This window comes from Medicago truncatula, chromosome 6, assembly GCF_003473485.1.
Source record: "Medicago truncatula cultivar Jemalong A17 chromosome 6, MtrunA17r5.0-ANR, whole genome shotgun sequence".
Taxonomy (NCBI): domain Eukaryota; kingdom Viridiplantae; phylum Streptophyta; class Magnoliopsida; order Fabales; family Fabaceae; genus Medicago; species Medicago truncatula.
Window position 1 is genome coordinate 19,356,307 of NC_053047.1, and position 20,424 is coordinate 19,376,730.

Here is a 20,424-nt window from a genome sequence, read left to right on the forward strand (position 1 = left end):
CTTTGCCTCTACTATTAACTTGCCTCTACTGCTAACTTTGTTCATACCTCTTTAAGAAAATAAATGTCTCTTTGAACAATTGTTTCCCTCTTTGTGAATTTGTGTGGCATCATCAAATTCTGAGCCATCACTACTCATAACCTTTTCATTGTTCACTAATTAATTCCTCTCCGATGATATTTTTTCCAGCTTTGTTCTCTGGAAATCAGCAATATGAGATCCAATTGCTTCCATAATTTCATTTTCAAGTGCAGTGTCCTCTTTGTTTCTCTCTGGTTAATTTTGGGGAATGGAAGCTTCCAAATTAATTAACTCTGCTATCTTAACAACACATTTCCACTCGTCTTGGACAAGAATTATTTAACTTAGATTTTCCAACAAAAAAGGCATAGCCTTTCCTTTCAACCATTTTTCTATTTCTCTGTTTATGACTCAAATTCATATCTACTAGAAGACATACACCATTTTTCAAGCATTCAAAATCATTACAATGTTCTCATTTACAAGAGAGGTTAAATCTCAAGAAGTTTGTAGAAAGAAGGTGTCTCTGCAAACCAAACATACAACCTCTCTCTTTCTAAAAACTTCTTCAAATTAAAAACTTTTTATAAGATAATTGTAACAAGGATCTAAAAGGAAAACATGTTATTTTTGTTGTGAATTTGTTACAAACCATACCAATAAAAACATGATGTGTGGAGCAAATTAAGTAAGCAACCAATATCAATGTGGATGACAGTTATAAACACAAGCAAAATTAGAAAACAACGAGAGAGAATGAAAGAACACAAAATAATTTGTTTACCTAGTTCTGTCCTATGCTGACCTACTATGGGGAAGATAACAACTCTCCATTCCACTATAATTTTGAGTAACTTTACAAAAGATTCCAAAGGGTTACAAGAATCAGTGTTTAAACCTAATTCTAGCCAAAATCCTAAATCTCTTCCCATGACCAAGAGATTCAGTCCTAATAGTGTGTGTTCAAGGTGAACCAAATTGTGATTCAATCCCAACCTTAGTGTTTGTTGCAAAGAGAAAACTCTACAAACCCTAGTTTTGTTGTTGGCTTCTAAACCCTAATTTTCTGAAAAGAGGTTTTTATTTTGTTTACTTTAGCGCAAAATTGGGCTCTGATTTTTTACGAGACAAAACCTCCAAAACTGCGCCCAAAATCATGGCTCGATTTCTCCAAATCAGGGCCCGATTTTGGAAGATTCTCAAACATCAATTTTGAGTAAAAAAAACAATAACTTTTCATCCTTAAAGGTAATTGTTGGGTTTGTTTCTCAAACATTTAAGGTTCAAGGGGATCAAAGCAGAGACATATCAAGGAAGTCTTCTCGAACTAGAAGATCGGAGGATTGCATGCAAGCTTGAGATTCAAAATCTTATGAATTGTTAGACTTCAAGAGAGTTTGAACATTGGATTCTTTATGTGATTTCTTATCATAGAAGATTCAGAATCAAAGAAATATTTACAATCATACTCTTGTTAAAATTTTTAACATTAGTAAAAGAGTCGGTTTCGTATATGAATAATCTCAATCGTACACGCTTTATATGTCTTTCATGGTTATAATATGGTTTAGGATGAGTTTCTTTGGGAAAAAGGCTAAGAAAATAATTGGAGTTAAAAACATGATAAAGACCCCTAAACAGTAAATTACTACGAACCTTTAATAACTTTGCCAAAACAACATGTGTAGTAGTAGTACACCAAATTGTTTATTTTTTTTTGTTTTTCTATTTTCGTTTTTGTGTAGACCAATATTTTATGCTTTTGACTACAACTTTTTTTTAATTTTTATGATATCCGAATTCTATAGTACCCCACTCCAAACGAAATGTATTTCTAATCATAAAGAGCAACCTGAAAAATAGTTATTAATTGATAATTTATGGTTCTCAACTTTGAACGATTATTAGATTTTTGACCCGTGCTCCGCTCGGGTTTATTGTAAAGGGATTGACATACGAATAATAAAATGCAATATATAATTGGTAACAGTGAAAAAATAACACGTGATAATACATAGTAGACAAAATAAAACACTTTGTAAAATGTATTAAATCTGAAAATATTATAAAAGAAAATACGGAAATCCTATCAATAATTCGGTAAAAGAACTATGAAATTTTTAGTCCATTGGCATGTAGTTTCATCACACATTGCAAAATACTTCCTTATATACGACATTAGACGTTACATTCGTATCCTCACCATCTTCATCAGTGATCAATATCTGTAGTCATTCTTTTGATGTAACTGTTGAAACAACAACATACAACTGTCTGTGAGAAAATACAGGTGTTGGTAGATATACACCAACATGTTTAAGCGACTGCCCTTGACTTTTGTTAATTGTCATTGCAAATGATACAGTCAAAGGAAATTGTCGTAGTTGAAACTTAAAGGGAATCCTGACATCTGAAGGCGATATAGTTAGCATGGATACAAAAACCTGATCACCAACATTACTTCCGGAAATGACCCTCCCCTAAATGACGTATATTCCCATCCTAGTGATAACCAATCTGGTTCCATTGCATATTCCATATCGGGTATCTATATTTCTCAACAACATAACTGGCACACCAATCTTTAACCTTAATTTCTGATTAGGAAGTCCAGAAGCAATGATGGTGTTGAAGAATTCCTATATGATTTTTGTGTTATGTGTGAAATTTACCACTATTTTAGGGGTTTTTTTTTAAAGAAACACATTTAGGGCTTGGTATATATAACCAAGTTTACATGGAAATTCGGGTAGCCGAGTTTGCATGGAAATTAGGGTATTATGTTTGTAAACGTATTAAATAAGTGTAGAAAATATTATAAAAAAAAAGGCAATATTGATAGGAATGAAATAAAGGCATGAAATTGGTTAAAAAAAAAGTGTACAAAATATTGTCAAAAAAAAAAGGCATGAAATTATGGCGATGAATTTTTCTAGTATTGTGTACAAAATATTGTCAAAGATAGCATGAAAAAAAGGCAAGAGGTTAGGAATGAAATTGGTGCGATGATTTTTTTAGTATTAAATAAGTGTACAAAATATTTCCTTAAAAAAGAAAGTGTACAAAAAATTGTCAAAAAAAAAAATCGTGTAAAATAGAAGGCATCAAACTTGATCATTGATATGCTCATGGTTTCTAGAACAAACGTGCAACATCAAATAAGTGTAGAAGATGTTTCCTTCAAAATAAAAGGCAAGAGGATAGAAATAAAATTGGTGCGATACATTTTTTAGATGGAATTTGTTAGGTTAAATAATTACAAACCTAATAAAGCAAATGAGCTGGAAAAAATTAGGTTAAATTGCTGCAAACCTAACAAAATTAATAAATAAGGATTACTATCTCTTCAAGTTCATAGTAAAAGGCTTAACATTTTGAAAGAAGGGCGAACACCATGACCTAAACTAATTGCTAAAAGATTGGTGAGGAAGACAACAGGGAATAATAATGTGAGTCTAAAAGAATGAATTATCTTCTCTACGTCTGCCCAATTTGAGCAAAGGTAGTTAGTTAGTTAAAGTTGGAAGTTGAAGGGAATTGGGTTTCGGAGTTGAAAGGAATGTCATTTTGAAATTTGTTCAAATTTAGAATTTTGGCTATATTATTATGTTTGGAGTTTTAATGGAACCTCGTCTTATGATGTTTTTAGTTTTGTGTTTTGAGTTTTTTTTGATGCATTTAAAAATAATTTATAAGGATTATAGTGAATTGCTCATGGTTTGGGGACTTTATTGTAATGTTTTTGTTTTAGTCGTTGTAATTCCATGTCTTTCTTATCTAGACAACTTCATCGGTGTTATATGTATTTTATGTTTTAAATCATGTAATTAGACATAATAAGACATCTCATATAGAAGTTACGGAGGCTAAAGAATCAAGTGCAACAACGGTTTGAAGACAAAATATTTTTGGGAAATTATGCGCCAAGTCCCAATATCATATCATAAATGAAAAGCATCATAGGAATGAAGAGAATAAGGAAAAAGGCATTTGGATCAAGTCCTCCATGCACAATCCTATGCAGCCTGTGCATTACAACTCTCAATTTTTCTTTATGCAGAAGCGTGAAAAAACACCATTTTGCTAATTTGGGGTGATGCAGATCTCACATACTTCAACACGCCTCATGCATGTTGTGTGTGAAAATATCCCTATTTAAAGTGTAACACCCTAAACCCTTAATGCGATAAATCATGCAAAGAATACAACTATTCAAAGAGTTTAGATGCTACATCTTCAATTAAATCCGAAACATACATAATTAATTTTTCAAAACTGGTAGCAGAATAATATATAACATCTCATCCCCAAATAAAATACTCAAAAAAAATATCCATGTGACATGTATCATAATACATCACCAAGTATAGTCTCAAATCTCAACATTATGAGTAACAATTCGCAAGGAAATAAAACATAAACGACAAAATAGGCAAGCTGTCAACCTAACTACCACAAGCGGTTAGATTATATTCCACAAATAATATATAATCAATGAAATAAAACAACATATTAATTTTCAATAATCAATAACACTTAATTAATTCATTCACGATAAACTCCACATCACTATTAATCATCATGCATACAAGCATTATGCTACAACATGTACACATTCACTTCTTCCCATATTCACACATAAGCTTGCCAGATATGTCATACGACAAATTGAATAAAATTGTATTAATCAAAAATTGAGCGTGTATAACCAAACAATTAGCTCAAACATGCTAAATTTTCCGATAGCTTTCCAGAAGAATGGGTACAAAATGGACTTATCTGTTGAATTTTTGGATCCTGCCAAAGAAGAATATCTTTTGGGCCAATCAACATAAATTGATGGGTCCATGTACCAACTTTAAAACACTAACACAATATTTCTTTTCTACTACACCATGTTTGAGGACCAACAGGAACAACCCTATCATTCATAAAATTGTTTTTTTTTTTTTTTTTTTTTTTTGCAGACATTCTTTGTGTTTGAACTATAAAAATATTTGGATTTTATATCTCACATAATTCTACTCGAATATCAGTTATAAAGGTCACATAAATTACAACATTAAACTAGAATTCGTAGTTATATCTCACTTATTTAAATCCCAAACCATTGTCATATAATTCACTTTCTCCAAACATATTATAACCCTCGACCTATAATTACACTAACCAACAAAAATAGAATGTATCCATAAATAAATGGTCGAAATATTATTCTCATTTTTCTTTAACATCAGATACCTGGACCATGAGTAACGATGGAAGAATTAATCAACCGAACAAATGACTCAGATTAAGGGACTAATAAATGTAATATTTTAAAGCCTTTGTTTAAATTATAATGTACTCTAAGTGCTAAAGGCTTAGTTGGTGTAACAAAGGCATTCAAGGGGAAAGTAAGATTACCTTGGCATATAAAAATAAATGGATAAATCTTCTCCAGATACAAACAAAGGAAATCATATATATTCAACTAATACTTGTGGCTATGGAGTTAAATACATCGGATAACTCAACAGAATCTCACTTTACATGTAATACCAACAGTGATTTGAAAATAACAATGACCATGAAATACATAATAAAAATGACTCAAACAACAATAGATAATTCCTTATTCAAACTAACACCATATTTTTCTACGTTGTTTGAAGAAGATCATAACAAAAATATGTTTCAAGAAAACACAACGCTGTTTTTGTTTGATGATGATTTAAGAGACAACATTGTTCTTGCTGACTTACTCATATATTTTGACAAAGCATGTTTCCTTGCCTTTCTTCTACGTAGTACTACTGCATCTTTGTGACAAGTGGATGATTTCTTTCAAGACATTTAGTTAGGCTTAGATCCTCATGTTGTGCTTTGAGAACAACGGTTTTGTACCATGATTTTGGTTCTAGCTATATAATAAAAAATATAAAATAAAAGGTTACTTAAAAAACTTGCTTTAAATAATTAATATTAATAAGTTTATCTGGTTATTATTTGTTTTGTACACTCTATTTACAAAATGCTAATGGAGTGTATGGTTGAGTGAAGTTTTGATTAGATTCTACTTGTAATAGTTGTTATTTTTACCTAATAATTAGAATGGGAAATGTAATTTATATTGATTGAAAGGTTTAATATTCCAGTTCTTTTCAATTTGGTATTGTTAATTAACCACATCTTGTTCTTTGAGAAGCCTATATTGTTGTAGTTTTGAATTTTATTAATTTTTTCATTCAAGAGTTAATCAATTTTTATTTGTTAAAGAAAACTTAGAAATGTCAAATATTGAATGGAAGTTGTAGGGTGGGGGCACTGATTGCGGTTGTGGCCGATCAGTCGATGAGTACAAAATGGTAGTGGCAATTGATTTGATTATCTATGAAACTATTGTAATAATCGTTCGACACACGTGTGGAAAATGGCCAACATCCGAGACACGTCGTCCACATTGTCCATGACACATGATGACAAAAAATAATACAAACAATAGACCATATACTGAACAACGCAAGCATCACATATACACAAAGCATAAAACACTTAAACCTAAAAATTATCTACAGAATATTCGTGCATCAATTACCAGTCTTCAGACAAAACTCCATCATTTGATCAATCATGGACAACGTCGAGGATAATTTCAACACAAGAAAAATAAAAAAATAATACTTTTTTTTTTCAAAATTAATTTCATCATGCCTACAAAATGAAACATTACAACCAACAAAAGACTACACACTAAAGGACATGGACACTACACAAACACAATAGGCACTACAAAATAACCAATAATTGTCTACCACAATTATGGGGACTTCTCCACTATTGGTGATTTTGTAATGCCTATTGTGTTTTGTAGTGTCCATGTCCTTTAGTGTGTGGTCCTTTGTTGGTTGTAATATTTTATTTTGTAGGCATGATGGAATTAATTTTGAAAAAAAAATGTATTCTTTTTTTATTTTTTTGAGTTGAAATTATCCCCAATGATGTTCATGATTGATTAGATGATGTATTTTTGTCTGAAGGCTGATAATTGATGCAAGAATATTATGTAGATAATTTTTAGGTTTAAGTGTTGTACGCTTTGTGTATGTGTGGTGCTCGCGTTGTTCAGTATGTGGTATGTTGTTCGTATTATTTTTTGTCATCATATGACAAGGAGAATGTGGATGATGTGTACTCAGATGTTGACCACTATCATTTTGTACTCAACGACTGACTGGCCACAACCGCAATTAGTGCCCCTCCCCAAAACTACAACAATATAGGTTTCTCAAAGAACAATATTTGGTTAATTAATGGTACAAAATTATAAAGAATTGCAATATTAAGCCTTCCAATCAATGTACACATTACATTTCTCAGCCATTTTAATTATTAGGTAATAATAACAACTATAACATCCTTCAAAAAAAATAACTATAACAAGTAGAATCTAACAAAACTTCACTCAACTATACACTCCATTAGCATTTTGTAAATACACTGTACAAAATAAATAATAACCAAATAAACTAATTAATATTAATTATTTGAAGGAATATTTTTTAGTAACCTTTTATATTATATTTTTTGTTATCTCACCGAAACCAAAATCATAGTAAAAAACCTTCGTTCTCAAAACACAACAAGAAGATTTGAGCCTAACAAAATATCTTGAAGGAAATCATCCACTTGAAACAAAGATGCAGTAGTAGAAGAAGAAGGTGTAGGAAAACATGTTTTGTTAAAATCTGTGAGTGAGTCAGCAAGAACAATGTTGTCTCTTAAAATATTCAACAAACAAAAACGGTGTTGTGTTTTCTTTAAACATCATTTTGTTACGATCTTCTTCAAACAACATACGAAAGTCTAGTATTTGTTACGATCTTCTTCAACCATTTATTTATGGATACATTCTATTTTTGTTGGTTAGAGTAATTATAGGTGGAGGGTTATAATATGTTTGGAGAAAGTGAATTACATGACAATGGTTGGGATTTAAATAAGTGAGATATAACTACGAATTCTAGTTTAATGTTGTAATGTATGTGACCTTTCTAACTGGTATTCAAGTAGAATTATGCGAGATATAAAATCCAAATATTTTTATAATGTAAACACAAAGAATGTTTGCAAAAAAAAAAAAAAAACAATTTTATGAATGATAGGGTTGTTCCTGTTGGTGCTCAAACATGGTGCAGTAGAAAAGAAATGTTGTGTTAGTGTTTTAAAGTTGGTACATGGACCCATCGATTTATGTTGATTGGCCCAAAATGTATTATTTTTTGGCCCGATCCAATCAATATTGGTCTTCAGGGAATTTGCTGACCCAATCGTTTACATTGCTTTAGATTTTGTTCATAACACTTCTCCTTAAATTCAATCGATTGGTATTCGTTCCAAAAATTCAACAGATAAGTGCATTTTGTACCCTCTTCTAGAAAGCAAACAAAAATTTTAGCATGTTTGAGCTAATTGTTTGGTGAGACACGCTTAATTTTTTATTCATTCAATTTTATTCAAATTGTCGTATTACCATATCTAGGCAGAAATTGAGTTCCCCATTTCTCATACTATTCCCAAGCAGTGGCGGAGCTGGAAAAAATATCGAGGGTGGGCCAGTAAAATATATTGTAATATATAAATATAAACTTTTCATATGTAATAAACGCTAATCACAAAGTTTCATAAAAAAAGTAAACTACATACTTTATAAAATTAAAATATGTAATTACGTTTTGTAAACATAAATGAGTTATCAGATACAACAAATTACAAAATTAGTAATCAAAAAGAAAATCAACAATAGCCAAGAAATTACCTTTCAATTAGGATTGAAAAAATAGAGAGTCAAAAAGAAAAAGTGTTTTTATTTGATCTTCTCTGAATGACAGAGAGAGAACGGAGTGTCTAAGTGGTCGGCACCGGCGATGAAGATGGAAGTCACGCAGCCGGAAAAGAATGACAACAGACAATCGCCGGAATGAATGTTATGGGTTTGTAGGGTGTAGGTCGCGTAACAGAGGAAGGGGAAAAGTCTGGGTGGGCCACTTGGGAAAAATAAAATATGATGAGGGTATTTTTGTATTTTCCCTATAGGAATTATTTTTTTTTGGTGGGCCGTGGTCCACCTCAGCCCATACTAAGCTCCGCCTCTGTTCTCAAGGACATAAAACATAAACGATAAATAGGCAAGCGGTCAACCAAACAACCACTAGGGGTTAGAATATATTCCACAAATAATATATAATCAATGAAATAAAACAACATATTCATTTTTAATAATCAATAACACTTAATTAAATCATTTGCAATAAACTCCACATCATTATTATTCATCAAGTATAATACTTCAACAAGTACACATTCCCTTCTTCCCATTATTAACACATATTCACCAAATTTTACTAATGCACATAATCACCAAATCACATAGTCAAGTACGACATGTTTAAACATTTATCAAATGCATGTAATGATCTTAAACACGGCTCTATATGCATGTGGTACCAATCATCGTAGCTTGATACAAAATCATATCATAAACATCGCCACCGAATACAAAGTATTCTAATCATCGTTACTAGATATAAACATCCTACTCAACAACTTATGAATGCATGAACATATGACTCGACAATGCATACGTTCACCAAACACTCATCAAACATTAACATTGCCACTTTTCATACATGCGTTCATCATCAATAACATCTTGCATGTAAAAATTCATCATCATTAATAAATCATCATCAGCAACTATCACCTCAAGAAAACAATAACCCTTCACAATCACATTTTGCATAAAAGATGGACAACTAACCACATCATGACATTCATCATATTAAACACCCAATCATCATTGACCTCATCATCATTGTTTCATTCTTATTGTATCCTATTATCATAATCACAAATCCAATTGCAAGTTATTCGATCATAAAACCTCATTTTGACAAACTTCGTTTATTTTTTCAAAATTCATCCTTTTCCAAATAGTCATGGAAAACAAGGCATCCATGTTTAAACACGTCAACAAAATATATCCACATAGCACATATAATCATAGTATCACATTCATATTCATTCACAATTTTATGGTTTACACTTAATTGAGGAAAAATCACCAAAACAACTTATTTCAAACATCAACTATGAACTCGAACATATAAACACATCAATTCCATGAAATTTAACATACCCATAACTACACATGAATAAGACCACTCTTTAATACTGAAACTACTTTAATACAGTATTGTTACCACTCTGTTATGGTGTTGAGACCACTTAAATATAGTGTTATTACCATTCTAACTTTAAGTTCTCCAACTATGATACTACGACCACTCAAATATGGTTTTACACCATTCTAACGTCTAACTTCTTCAAGAATCAAAGAAAAATATATTTTAAGAACATTCATAATTTTTCGAAGCGACTCTATACCGAAAAAGAGACTATGATCTTAAAATATTATTTATTGCGAAGAACATAATAATATCAAAGGGACTATGCACTTAAGACCATTCTTAATTCCGAAGGGACATTATATCGAAAATGGACTATGGTCTTAAGAACACTCTTAAATCCGAAAGGACAGAAAAAGGAGATGAGGAGAAGAATAGCTCGTCAACACAAGCTGGAGGGAGAAGTGAGAAAGAGTTCTCGAAAACACAATAGAAACAATTTGGTTTGATTTTTGAACTGAGGGGAGTCCTCTATTAATATAGAGATTTTGTAACTTTTTTAGCAAAAATTGCGGTAGAAGTTACTCTAACGGATAATATCAAAATGAAACTTATCCATTAATCAGTTCAACAACACTTGTGGATAATATCAAAAAGAAATAAATCCACAAAAGTGAAGGAATCAAACTCATTAGATTTGAATGAAGGAAAGATATGAAATTGAATTGAATTCTTATTCTTATCACAACCACCATAACCTAAATTTATGGGAAGTGATATTCACAAATAAAAATAATAATTGCTATTATTTTTATCATCATCAGGTATTTAAAATTAAATACCGTAATTAAAACACTATTAATGTGTGTGTTCCATTTTATGTAGGACCTCAACACTCTATTTTTTTTAATTTACACAACATTAGATCAAAGTATAGTTGGTGTTTAAATCTTCCAACATCACACCAATGTTCCAACATAAATAGTTATATCCCCTTTACGTCAAAGTTCACAATCAATAGTTATGGCTTCACTCGCCCCTCTAGCTTTCCTCTTCTCCAAGTTGTTCCTCTTTTCTTTTTCTCTCCATTCTTTCCACTTTTTCTCTCTAGCCTCTCTTTGTAATGAGATGAAATGTTTCTAACCCTGCCTTTCCTTCATGAGTTAAGGGCTCGTTTGGATTAACTTATTTTAGAGCTTATATAAAACAGCTTATGCAAATAAATACATTTTTATGTATTATTTATAAGTTTTTAAGGTAGTTTATGAAAAAATGGGTTATGAAAATACAATTTTCGTTAGTCAGAACTTATAGATTAAAATAAAAGCTTATTTATTTATATAAACTATTTTTCATAAGAACTGAAACTGCCCTCCGCCTGGCATGGAATCTCTCATCTTGAGAGATAAGCTTGGAACTTAATTTATTTTCTTCCTCTTTTTTTCTTTTCTTTTTTCCTTGTTACATTGTAAGACTACAAAAAAAAAATACCTATATCGATCTTTATTTTTTTTAATTTCTTAGGACTTGAATTAATCACAGGTTAGAATTTCTAAATTGATTTCATATTTCCATTCAGATTCTAATCTGTCTAATGAAGATTAAAGAAATGTGGTGGTGAATCACCAGAAACAAGCTTTATCGCTAAAGGAGAATGGTGCCGGCATACATGTTATTACCCCTAATACTCAAGTCAGTATATGAAAGAGGTGTATTGTGTGAGGAAATTAGGGGAATGAAAGTTTACCTAGAGCATAAGGCGAAGTCACACTATTATAGCCGACGAGAGCGTTAACCGTCTTCAGGTTTTGTTGCGTGAATTCTAGAGGCCATTAAAGATGGTTTGAATGCCTAGCCTAACATTGATTCTATCTGGTGACGTGCACATGGTGCCTTTTGGTGAAGAATATGAGATTTAGATGTGTGTGCCCTGTTTTTCAGGATTTTCACACTAGGCATTATTTGGTTTAATACATGCTTTGGTCCCTCAACTTATTTTTGAATTTCATTTTGGTCCCTTAACTTTAAACCGTCTCAATTTGGTCCAATAACTTTACCTCCGTTTACCTAAGTGGTCTCTTCTGTTAATAAAACTAACCGAAGGGACCACTTCGGTAAACGGAGATAAAGTTATGAGACCAAATTGAGACGGTTTAAAGTTAAGGGATCAAAATGAAATTCAAAAATAAGTTGAGGGACCAAAGCATGTATGAAGCCTAATAATTTTAATATCTATACCTATAATTTTAATCTAAATCAAAATAATTTCAATTAAAAACAAAATTTAACATTAATCATAATAATAATAATAATAATAATAATATTAATAATAATAATAATAATAATAATAATAATAATAATAATAATAATAATAATAATAATAATAACAATAATAATGAAATTAACATATACAAAAGAAATATATTCCAAAATCTATATAACAAGAATCTAAATTTAATTATTGAGTAGAATAATTATTGATCAGACTTTCCTACCTATTAATCGATCTTCAAATTACCACTACTTCTTTCTCCCACAATCGGATGGTATATTATATTATAACACTTTTTTTCTAATGAGTCAAATGTAAAAAAAAAAAAAAAAATTATTGGAAGGTATATTAACTTATTTTTGAATTTCATTTTGGTCCCTTAACTTTAAACCGTCTCAATTTGGTCACATAATTTTACCTCTGTTTACCTAAGTGGTCCCTTCTGCTAAAAAAACTAACAGAAGGGACCACTTAGGTAAACGGAGGTAAAGTTATGTGACCAAATTGAGACAGTTTAAAGTTAAGGGACCAAAATGAAATTCAAAAATAAGTTAAGGGACCAAAGCATATATTAAGCCAAGTTATTTATATAACTAAGTCTAAAGTTCTTAAATTCCAATTTGAGCATCAATCCATACTAACCATAGAGGAGCAATAAAACATCGGAGGGGCCTGTTACTGGAAACAACTTAGGACTTACTTTGTTAGATGTAGTTAATATAAAACTTTGATAGTATTTGATATAGGAACGTGCTATCAAACAAAGATATTGAGGGGATTCGAAGAATTCTAATCTCCATTTCGATTGAATTCTATGATATGAAAATAATCAAAAGATTGGAGACCAAAAAATTTGCCTTGAAATCAACAATTCAACAACAATTGCAGCACCATATTTCAACAACAACATTATTAATTAAAAACCAACAAGAACATCGATGAATAAAATACATTTCTTCATCTGGTTCATCGATGCACTCGTGATTTATTCGTATGTTTAAGAGAATTAAACTTAATTGAATAGCTTGAACATAACTCACCAAGGCAGCGACGTTTAACTTAATTGGTCACTTCAAAATATACTCGTATCAATTATATAGAACCTGGTTCTCACCTCATTGCCGCTGTTAGATTTTATTTGGAGAGACAACGACACTCAACATTGACCACCATTCTTTATTACAATTGATCCATCAAACCAGACAAGTAAAGAAGTAGTATAAGTTATCATATCCACAACGATTATCGTTTTCGATTAGAAAATCAAACTAACTTGCAAGAGATTCATTGGAGATTATTTTCATATTATAGAATTCGATTGAAAATTCAAAAACATACTTCGGATTTTAGAATCCATATGGAGGCAAAACAGAAATTAAAGAGGGCACGCGAGAGGGGTGGGGCGAGATAAGAATTTCTTGAGGACTAATGTCAACAATACTCAAGTCCATAAAATTAAAGTCAACAAGACTCTTAAGGTAATTGTTAGTAATTAGTTGTTATATTAGTTTTTCTTCTTTGTTCGAATTTGAATAGAAGACTTCTAACTCTTTATCCCGTTACTTAAACCAAAATATATCGAAATACACTATCAGAAACTTTCCTTCTAGTAAAATGACACATCTTAGGGAGATGGATTAAGAAATCATCCAAGAAAGTTCAATATGACTCACATTGAAATTCTATTGGTCAAGAATCTACGTTCAAAACTAACATGAGCGAGGTAAATCCATCTTGCTCTTTTAAAAGAGTAATTTTTAAAAATGGATCCTACACAAGTGGATTCCACCGTCATTAATTATTTGTATTTTTTAAAACTTATCTGTGTCTTTATCTCTCTACATTAATTATTACTAAGGCTTACAAAAGGACTCACTTTGTCATTGTTCAGTACTTCAGCTCAAGATGAAGCAGCTGAAACTTTCCAAACCAAGGTGGTATTTTTAAGTAGTTTTTTTTTTGTTGTAAATTGATATCTTCACACAAATCTACAAAGTTTAATCATCAAGTTCGAGAAGACCATCTTAGCGGCAAAGTACTACAACAAAAAATTTAACATTGCTGCATTTTTAAACTTACATTCAAACTTGAGATCACTAATTAAACTAGAAGAGATGTGTACTATTATATTCAAGCACTTTTAAAGCCATGTCACCAAATACAAAATACCAAAGGCTGCTAATGCGGATAATTGCCGTAAATGAGAAAGCAAATTGACAGCAATGAACAAAAAATATCTATAAATAGCTATGAATCGAACGCATGAACTTCCTTATAAAACCTATTCTACTTTTGTTAACATGCCAATCAGTGAGTTCTACCATCTTTAGTGGTGATGCATGCATGAGAAATAGCTGAGGTAAGGCGGAAACTTTTTCGATGAAATTCTTCAGCCTGCTTGATCGAAGGAGGAATAACCTTTCAGTGAGGGTGTCAGCAGGCCAAAAGATTTTGGAATATCAAGATTATCTCCCACAGTTATGCCTGTCATTGCACCTTGATCTCCAACTCACGTGATTATCGAACTTGAAATCTTACTTTCTTAATCTGTTAATCAAAGTGGTGAAACTAAATATAGTTAACTAGAATCCTAAACACAAAGATAACGCTGCTTTGTCAAGACGAGCTTACTATTTCATTATGATAAATGGATGCTTGTGCATCGGCTAATCTCTTTTCCAAATCTCTTGCTTTTTTTGTCTGATACTCAGCATTCTCCATTTGGTTTTCCTTTTCTCCTAATTCTTTATATAAATCTGCAAGAATAAAATAATGTTGTCTGCAAACAATAACTATTGATGATATGTTATAATAGAAAAACTATTAAGAGAATTACCTGTCAAAACAGACAGCACCCAGACTTGAGTTGGAACATCGTAAAGCTTCTTTGCCAAGGTCAAGGACGACCGCAATATCTCTTTGGCTTGTACCGTGTCATGAATTTCAAGGGCCAAACTTCCGAGGGTTCTCAAATATTGGGACATAAGTTGAATGTTCCCTAAAGAAGTATGCATCAGTTTCAAACCCGTCACCAATCTAATTTTGCAAAAAATTACAACTTAAATATAATAAACATTGATAATATAAGAATATTTCTAAAAGAATCAATGATTTAGTTTTCTAAACTGGTATATATTCAAATAATCATGAGATGTTGAGGATTGCGTAGTAAAAAAGTAATTCTATTTTTATAAATAAAAATAAACTTTAGATATAGAAAGTAGAAACATTTGCACCTACGGAGACTCAGATCCAGACAAACAACACTGATCAATGTTGAACAAAATTTACACGAAGCATTACCTTGCTTCTGGTAGATCTCGTTGTTTAATCAATAATAAACCATAAGTAAAAAGAACACCTGTTTTCTCTCTAGCTCCTACAGTTGAATCTACTACTTCGTAAAATGGCCTAATCAAATGATCTGCCTGCAGGAAAGAAGCTATGTTTTGGTTAAAAAAGTACTGCTACACAAAAAAAATAAGCACCAATTCATTTAGAAGCACTACTAAAAAAACAAAAATTAGTGAGGGAAATGTAATGAGGGAAACTGTAAAATCCCTCTCTAATTCCGTCACTAAATTTTGCGACCAAGGAATTTATGATGAATTTCATTTTTTCCGTCATTGATTTCTCTCGCTAATTTTGTTTTTTCTAGTAGTGAGGGACTAGCTACGACACCTTCGAAGTAGATTCTGCATCACCAATGCATATATAAGAAATAGCTTCATAAACTTTGCACATAGCTTGCATTGATTTGCTATCCGTGAGCTACACAAATTCATATCATTAAAAAAACTGAAAAATCTATATTTCGATCACTACAAAAATATATATTAGACATAGACAAATCCTGTATATACCTCTACTGCTTCAGAAAAATGAAAGACCGCTTTGTTATAACAGCCAACGGAATGAGCGTATTGGCCTCTAAGGATCTCAATGATGCATTCACATGGCATCAATATAGTCAGAAACCTCGTGAACCAATTTTTCATCTGTATCAAAGCCTGAACATTTGCACAGAAAGCCAAAATAATTGCCTACTTTTCAAATCCACTACGCTAGTACAACAAAAATATCGCCAGAAACAATCAAGATAATAAGATGGATATTATTAAATGAGATTTGAAGTTTAACAGAATACAATTCAACCTATCACATCATCACAGTCCTATCCTCGTTTTACACTCAACTCACAAAACTTTTCAGCAATCTATCACTTGCACTTCTCTATCACCTCATATACCCACACTTCACTATCATCTTTAACTTTCAAATCTTTGTCGAAAAGCACATCTCCCGTTAATAGCGTATCGCCAACGAGTTTTCTCAAGTATATCATTGCTGCAAGCAAGCGATGTTATGGATTTCCTCCTATTCTATTATGTATTTCTATATTTTCTATGTTACTCCATTCCTTTCTTGTCCTCTTATTCTTCTCTGCATATTTCTCTCTTTAACGATGTCTATCTGTCAGCCTAGTGGTTTGGCTGTGAGGAAATTTTATGTGGAATCTCAAGTTTGAACCCGAGGCACCATATTTCCCCCTTGCCGAGTGGGTTGATTTGAGTGTGCGTTGGAAACAAGAACAGTTGACATATAAACTAAAGAAGACCCTATTTCTTCAACACTGTTTCTTTTTTGAGTAAATTGTGAGTTTCTTAGTCTCTGTTCCGCAAACAGAATATTTTTTTTTTTTGCCACTGTTTCTCTTCTTGGTATAACGGGGTTCTATTTTTTCTCCTAGTTTTTTTAGTTGCATTCTGCAAAAAAAGCTGTTATACTTTGTGAGTTTTTAGGACTCCAATAATATACAACAGGAACCCAAATATATAAGCCTTTAAGGAGCAAAACCAACCTCTTGTGCTGCGGAAAATTGTGCTCGTGTGAGCTCTATTGCCACTTCGTTTTCAAGAAACTGAATCAGTAGCATTAAGTATACTCCAGCCATATGGATGGAAGAGCGATCCAAATCCGCTTCTGCTAAACAAGAAAGATCAACAACGTTTCATGTAGAATCGTTTTTTTGCATAAAGGCGTAAGAACATTGTAGGTTAAATAAGAATAATGAATTTCACCTCTGAGACAATTAGTTATTCCAAGCTTCACTAACTCATCTGCAAGGAGGAAACATCATTTACATAAATAAAAACTGATCAGTCATTCTCCACAGCAATTCCCATCAGCAATAAAAAATATAGAAATCCATTTACACGAATAACCGATATCGGCAATGATCACGCTTCCAGAAAGAATAATCTAAAGGAGTGAAGCTTCTCATCAAGTGATGTTCAAAAATGAATTTAACATAAATAGGTGGTGATTTAACATCAGTGACTAATTTGGACAGTATATGAATACATATTTGATTCATATACCATAATAAGCAATTTCTATTTTGGATTCAAAATTAAAACCTGTATTTACAGTCTAAGGATATATGCTACAAGCAATAAATCAATCCATAGTCAAAACAAGTAAAAGTTATTGAAACACGCGTAGCAAAAACAGTTGGTGAACAACCTTGAATTATATGCATCCCAGATTGTATGCGCTTTCCACAATCCTTAAAATTTCCTTTTGGGCGCCCAAATACAACAACTATCAGATCAACTAGTGCAAAGACGGCACTTTTCGGAAGCCATTCCCCATCAATAGGAGGCGGTGCTAACTGAAGCTTATCTCCTAGCAATTGCTCTCTATAAGCCTTCACAGCAGCATCCAGTTTGTCTACATGAGGTTCAACCTTCTTGTAATCACATAGCCGCATGTGATAGAATATCTGGAGTAATTCATTATAAAAGAACAATCCAGGGCATTGTCGTCTCTGAGGATTTGTGTGAAAAAAGGAATCATTGTAGTATTTAGTTGCAAATATGCACATTGTTGACACATTGAAAAGCAAGAAGTTAAAGAATATTTGCACTCACTTGATCAGGCAGAATTGACTCCCAAATCTCATTGCATTTATTAATAGCTTGAGCAACCAAACTATTATCATCCGTATGCATTAGGCAAGCATGCAATAATGAAGTGGAAAAGAACATCTGATCCATTATAATAAAAGAAGGAATTAAAGATAGTCGGATCGGTTGGCTATATTACTTGTTTAAATTATAATTTCATTAAAAAACAATATTAAAAAGGTGATTTTTGGAAGCAAAGGAAGTAAGCGAAAAGATAAAGCCTCCACAAGGTTCAACCTCTTAGATATACGATTTAAGTGAACTAATGCATCGGATGCAAAGGAGATTGTAATTATCACAACTAACCTGCATCTCTGGGTAGGGTACTTTACTAGCACAGACATATCCACGTTCTATGGCCGAGACTGAACCCCGGTAGTCTCCTTCAGTTGACAGAGCATTTGCAAGCTGTGAGTTGAAGTTGCAAGACCACAACTTCATTGAAAACCTTTAACAAAATAAACAAAAAACTAAGACCATGCAGTAAAAGCAAGATTAGCAAGTAAGATCTGCAAGCAATACAGTCAAATTGATAACACATAAACATATGTGACATGTGATAAATAATGCATCAATAGCATCAATATTATATATATCGAACACCTTTAACATATGAATTATCAGACATGAATAGTATCAGACGTGAATACTTTATATGATGGAAATGTAGGTAGAGTTGTGTATAGGTCTAAAACAAATTGTACAAATGAGTGAAAAGAGGAAAAAGCATAAATTATACAAGATATTAAAAGAAAAAAACCAGCAAACATTATCTTTACTTTACAATTTACACTCGGGTGTAAAAGTTATAATTTATGAATTTCCATAACAGTAGTGCTGAATAGTATGAGACGAAAGCCAACGAGCGGAATTTGTGGACATCAAGCGGTGGAAAGGAAAAACATGGGTGAGAGAATATAATTAGCTAATGGAAAGAAAAACATCCAAGGGTGGTAATAGCATCGTGGGTTTCTCGTGCATGGTTTATGTCGTGTAATAAAGCATTTTCCTTTCCATAACTTTATGAATTTCCATAACTAATCAGTATTTACTGCTACTGTTTTTACACATTCTCTCAAGTTAAATTAAAACATATAAATATACCAACCAAGCTTCTCATAATATATAAATGTGTCGCAGTAACGGGTAGTAAATTAGAGAGAGAGACATAGGAAGGATCTTTTTTTATTTTATTTTAATGGATCCAACGTTAGTTATTAGTTGTTAGGTTAGTGTTTTTCTCTTTCACTAGGGTTTCGACCTAGATCCTCCAAAACTCTCGCAAGAAAACTAATCATGATCTGATATTAGAGAGAGATATAGTAAGGATCTTTTTTATTTTAAGATACAACTTTAGTTATTAGTTGTTAGGGTAGTATTTTTCTCTTTCATTAGGGTTTGAACCTAGATCCCCCAATTACTTAAACCCATAACTTAAACGAATTGAAATGTTTGATCCTATGTCACGCCTTCTATTCTCCCAAATAACCTAAGCCGAGTTTCCATGATCTTAAAAATAGACAAAAATTTAAAAGGAAAGGAAAGAAAATATACTCATTATTTCCAGCAGAAGAGGCAGCAAGTTGAAGACCCTCAAACAAAATTTTTTTCTGATATTTAATATCTCCAACAAGATGATAACATTGACTTAACAAACTATAAACTTTACACTTCAATTCTAAACAAGTCTGTGTCGACTTCAAGAGCAATTGCTACAAAAAAAAAAACCATCATATAAAAAAATAAAATACTAATTTGAAGAACTTAAAAAGACGATACTAACACATCCTTGTAGGTGAGATTTAGCATGATGAACGTTGTGGGAATGGTGAAGAAGGATAGTGGCAATACGAAGACGAGTTTTGACTTCGATGATTGGGTAGAAAGAAACATCGCTTTGACAGATTGCTTCTAGGCATTTTACTGCCTTTGCTATTTGACCTAGCTTTTCGTGATGGTCTGCTAGTCCCCATAACCCTTCTGCTGGTGCTTCCAT

At 31.9% G+C, this 20,424-nt stretch overlaps 1 protein-coding gene across 1 annotated transcript in view; it reads right to left on the bottom strand.

The window, feature by feature from the left end:
* LOC25496479 (sister chromatid cohesion protein SCC4) overlaps positions 1-20,424 on the bottom strand; it is a 33,555-nt gene extending 13,131 nt beyond the window's left edge. The window contains exons 1-12 of the mRNA XM_039826976.1: positions 20,212-20,424; positions 19,983-20,140; positions 18,735-18,876; positions 18,393-18,509; positions 17,986-18,289; positions 17,541-17,579; positions 17,321-17,442; positions 16,323-16,469; positions 16,141-16,230; positions 15,763-15,887; positions 15,296-15,495; positions 15,091-15,215 (exon numbers count right to left, since the gene is read on the bottom strand). Coding sequence (XP_039682910.1) covers positions 15,091-15,215; positions 15,296-15,495; positions 15,763-15,887; positions 16,141-16,230; positions 16,323-16,469; positions 17,321-17,442; positions 17,541-17,579; positions 17,986-18,289; positions 18,393-18,509; positions 18,735-18,876; positions 19,983-20,140; positions 20,212-20,424 — 1,782 coding nt within the window. The remainder of the gene's footprint in view (positions 1-15,090; positions 15,216-15,295; positions 15,496-15,762; positions 15,888-16,140; positions 16,231-16,322; positions 16,470-17,320; positions 17,443-17,540; positions 17,580-17,985; positions 18,290-18,392; positions 18,510-18,734; positions 18,877-19,982; positions 20,141-20,211) is intronic.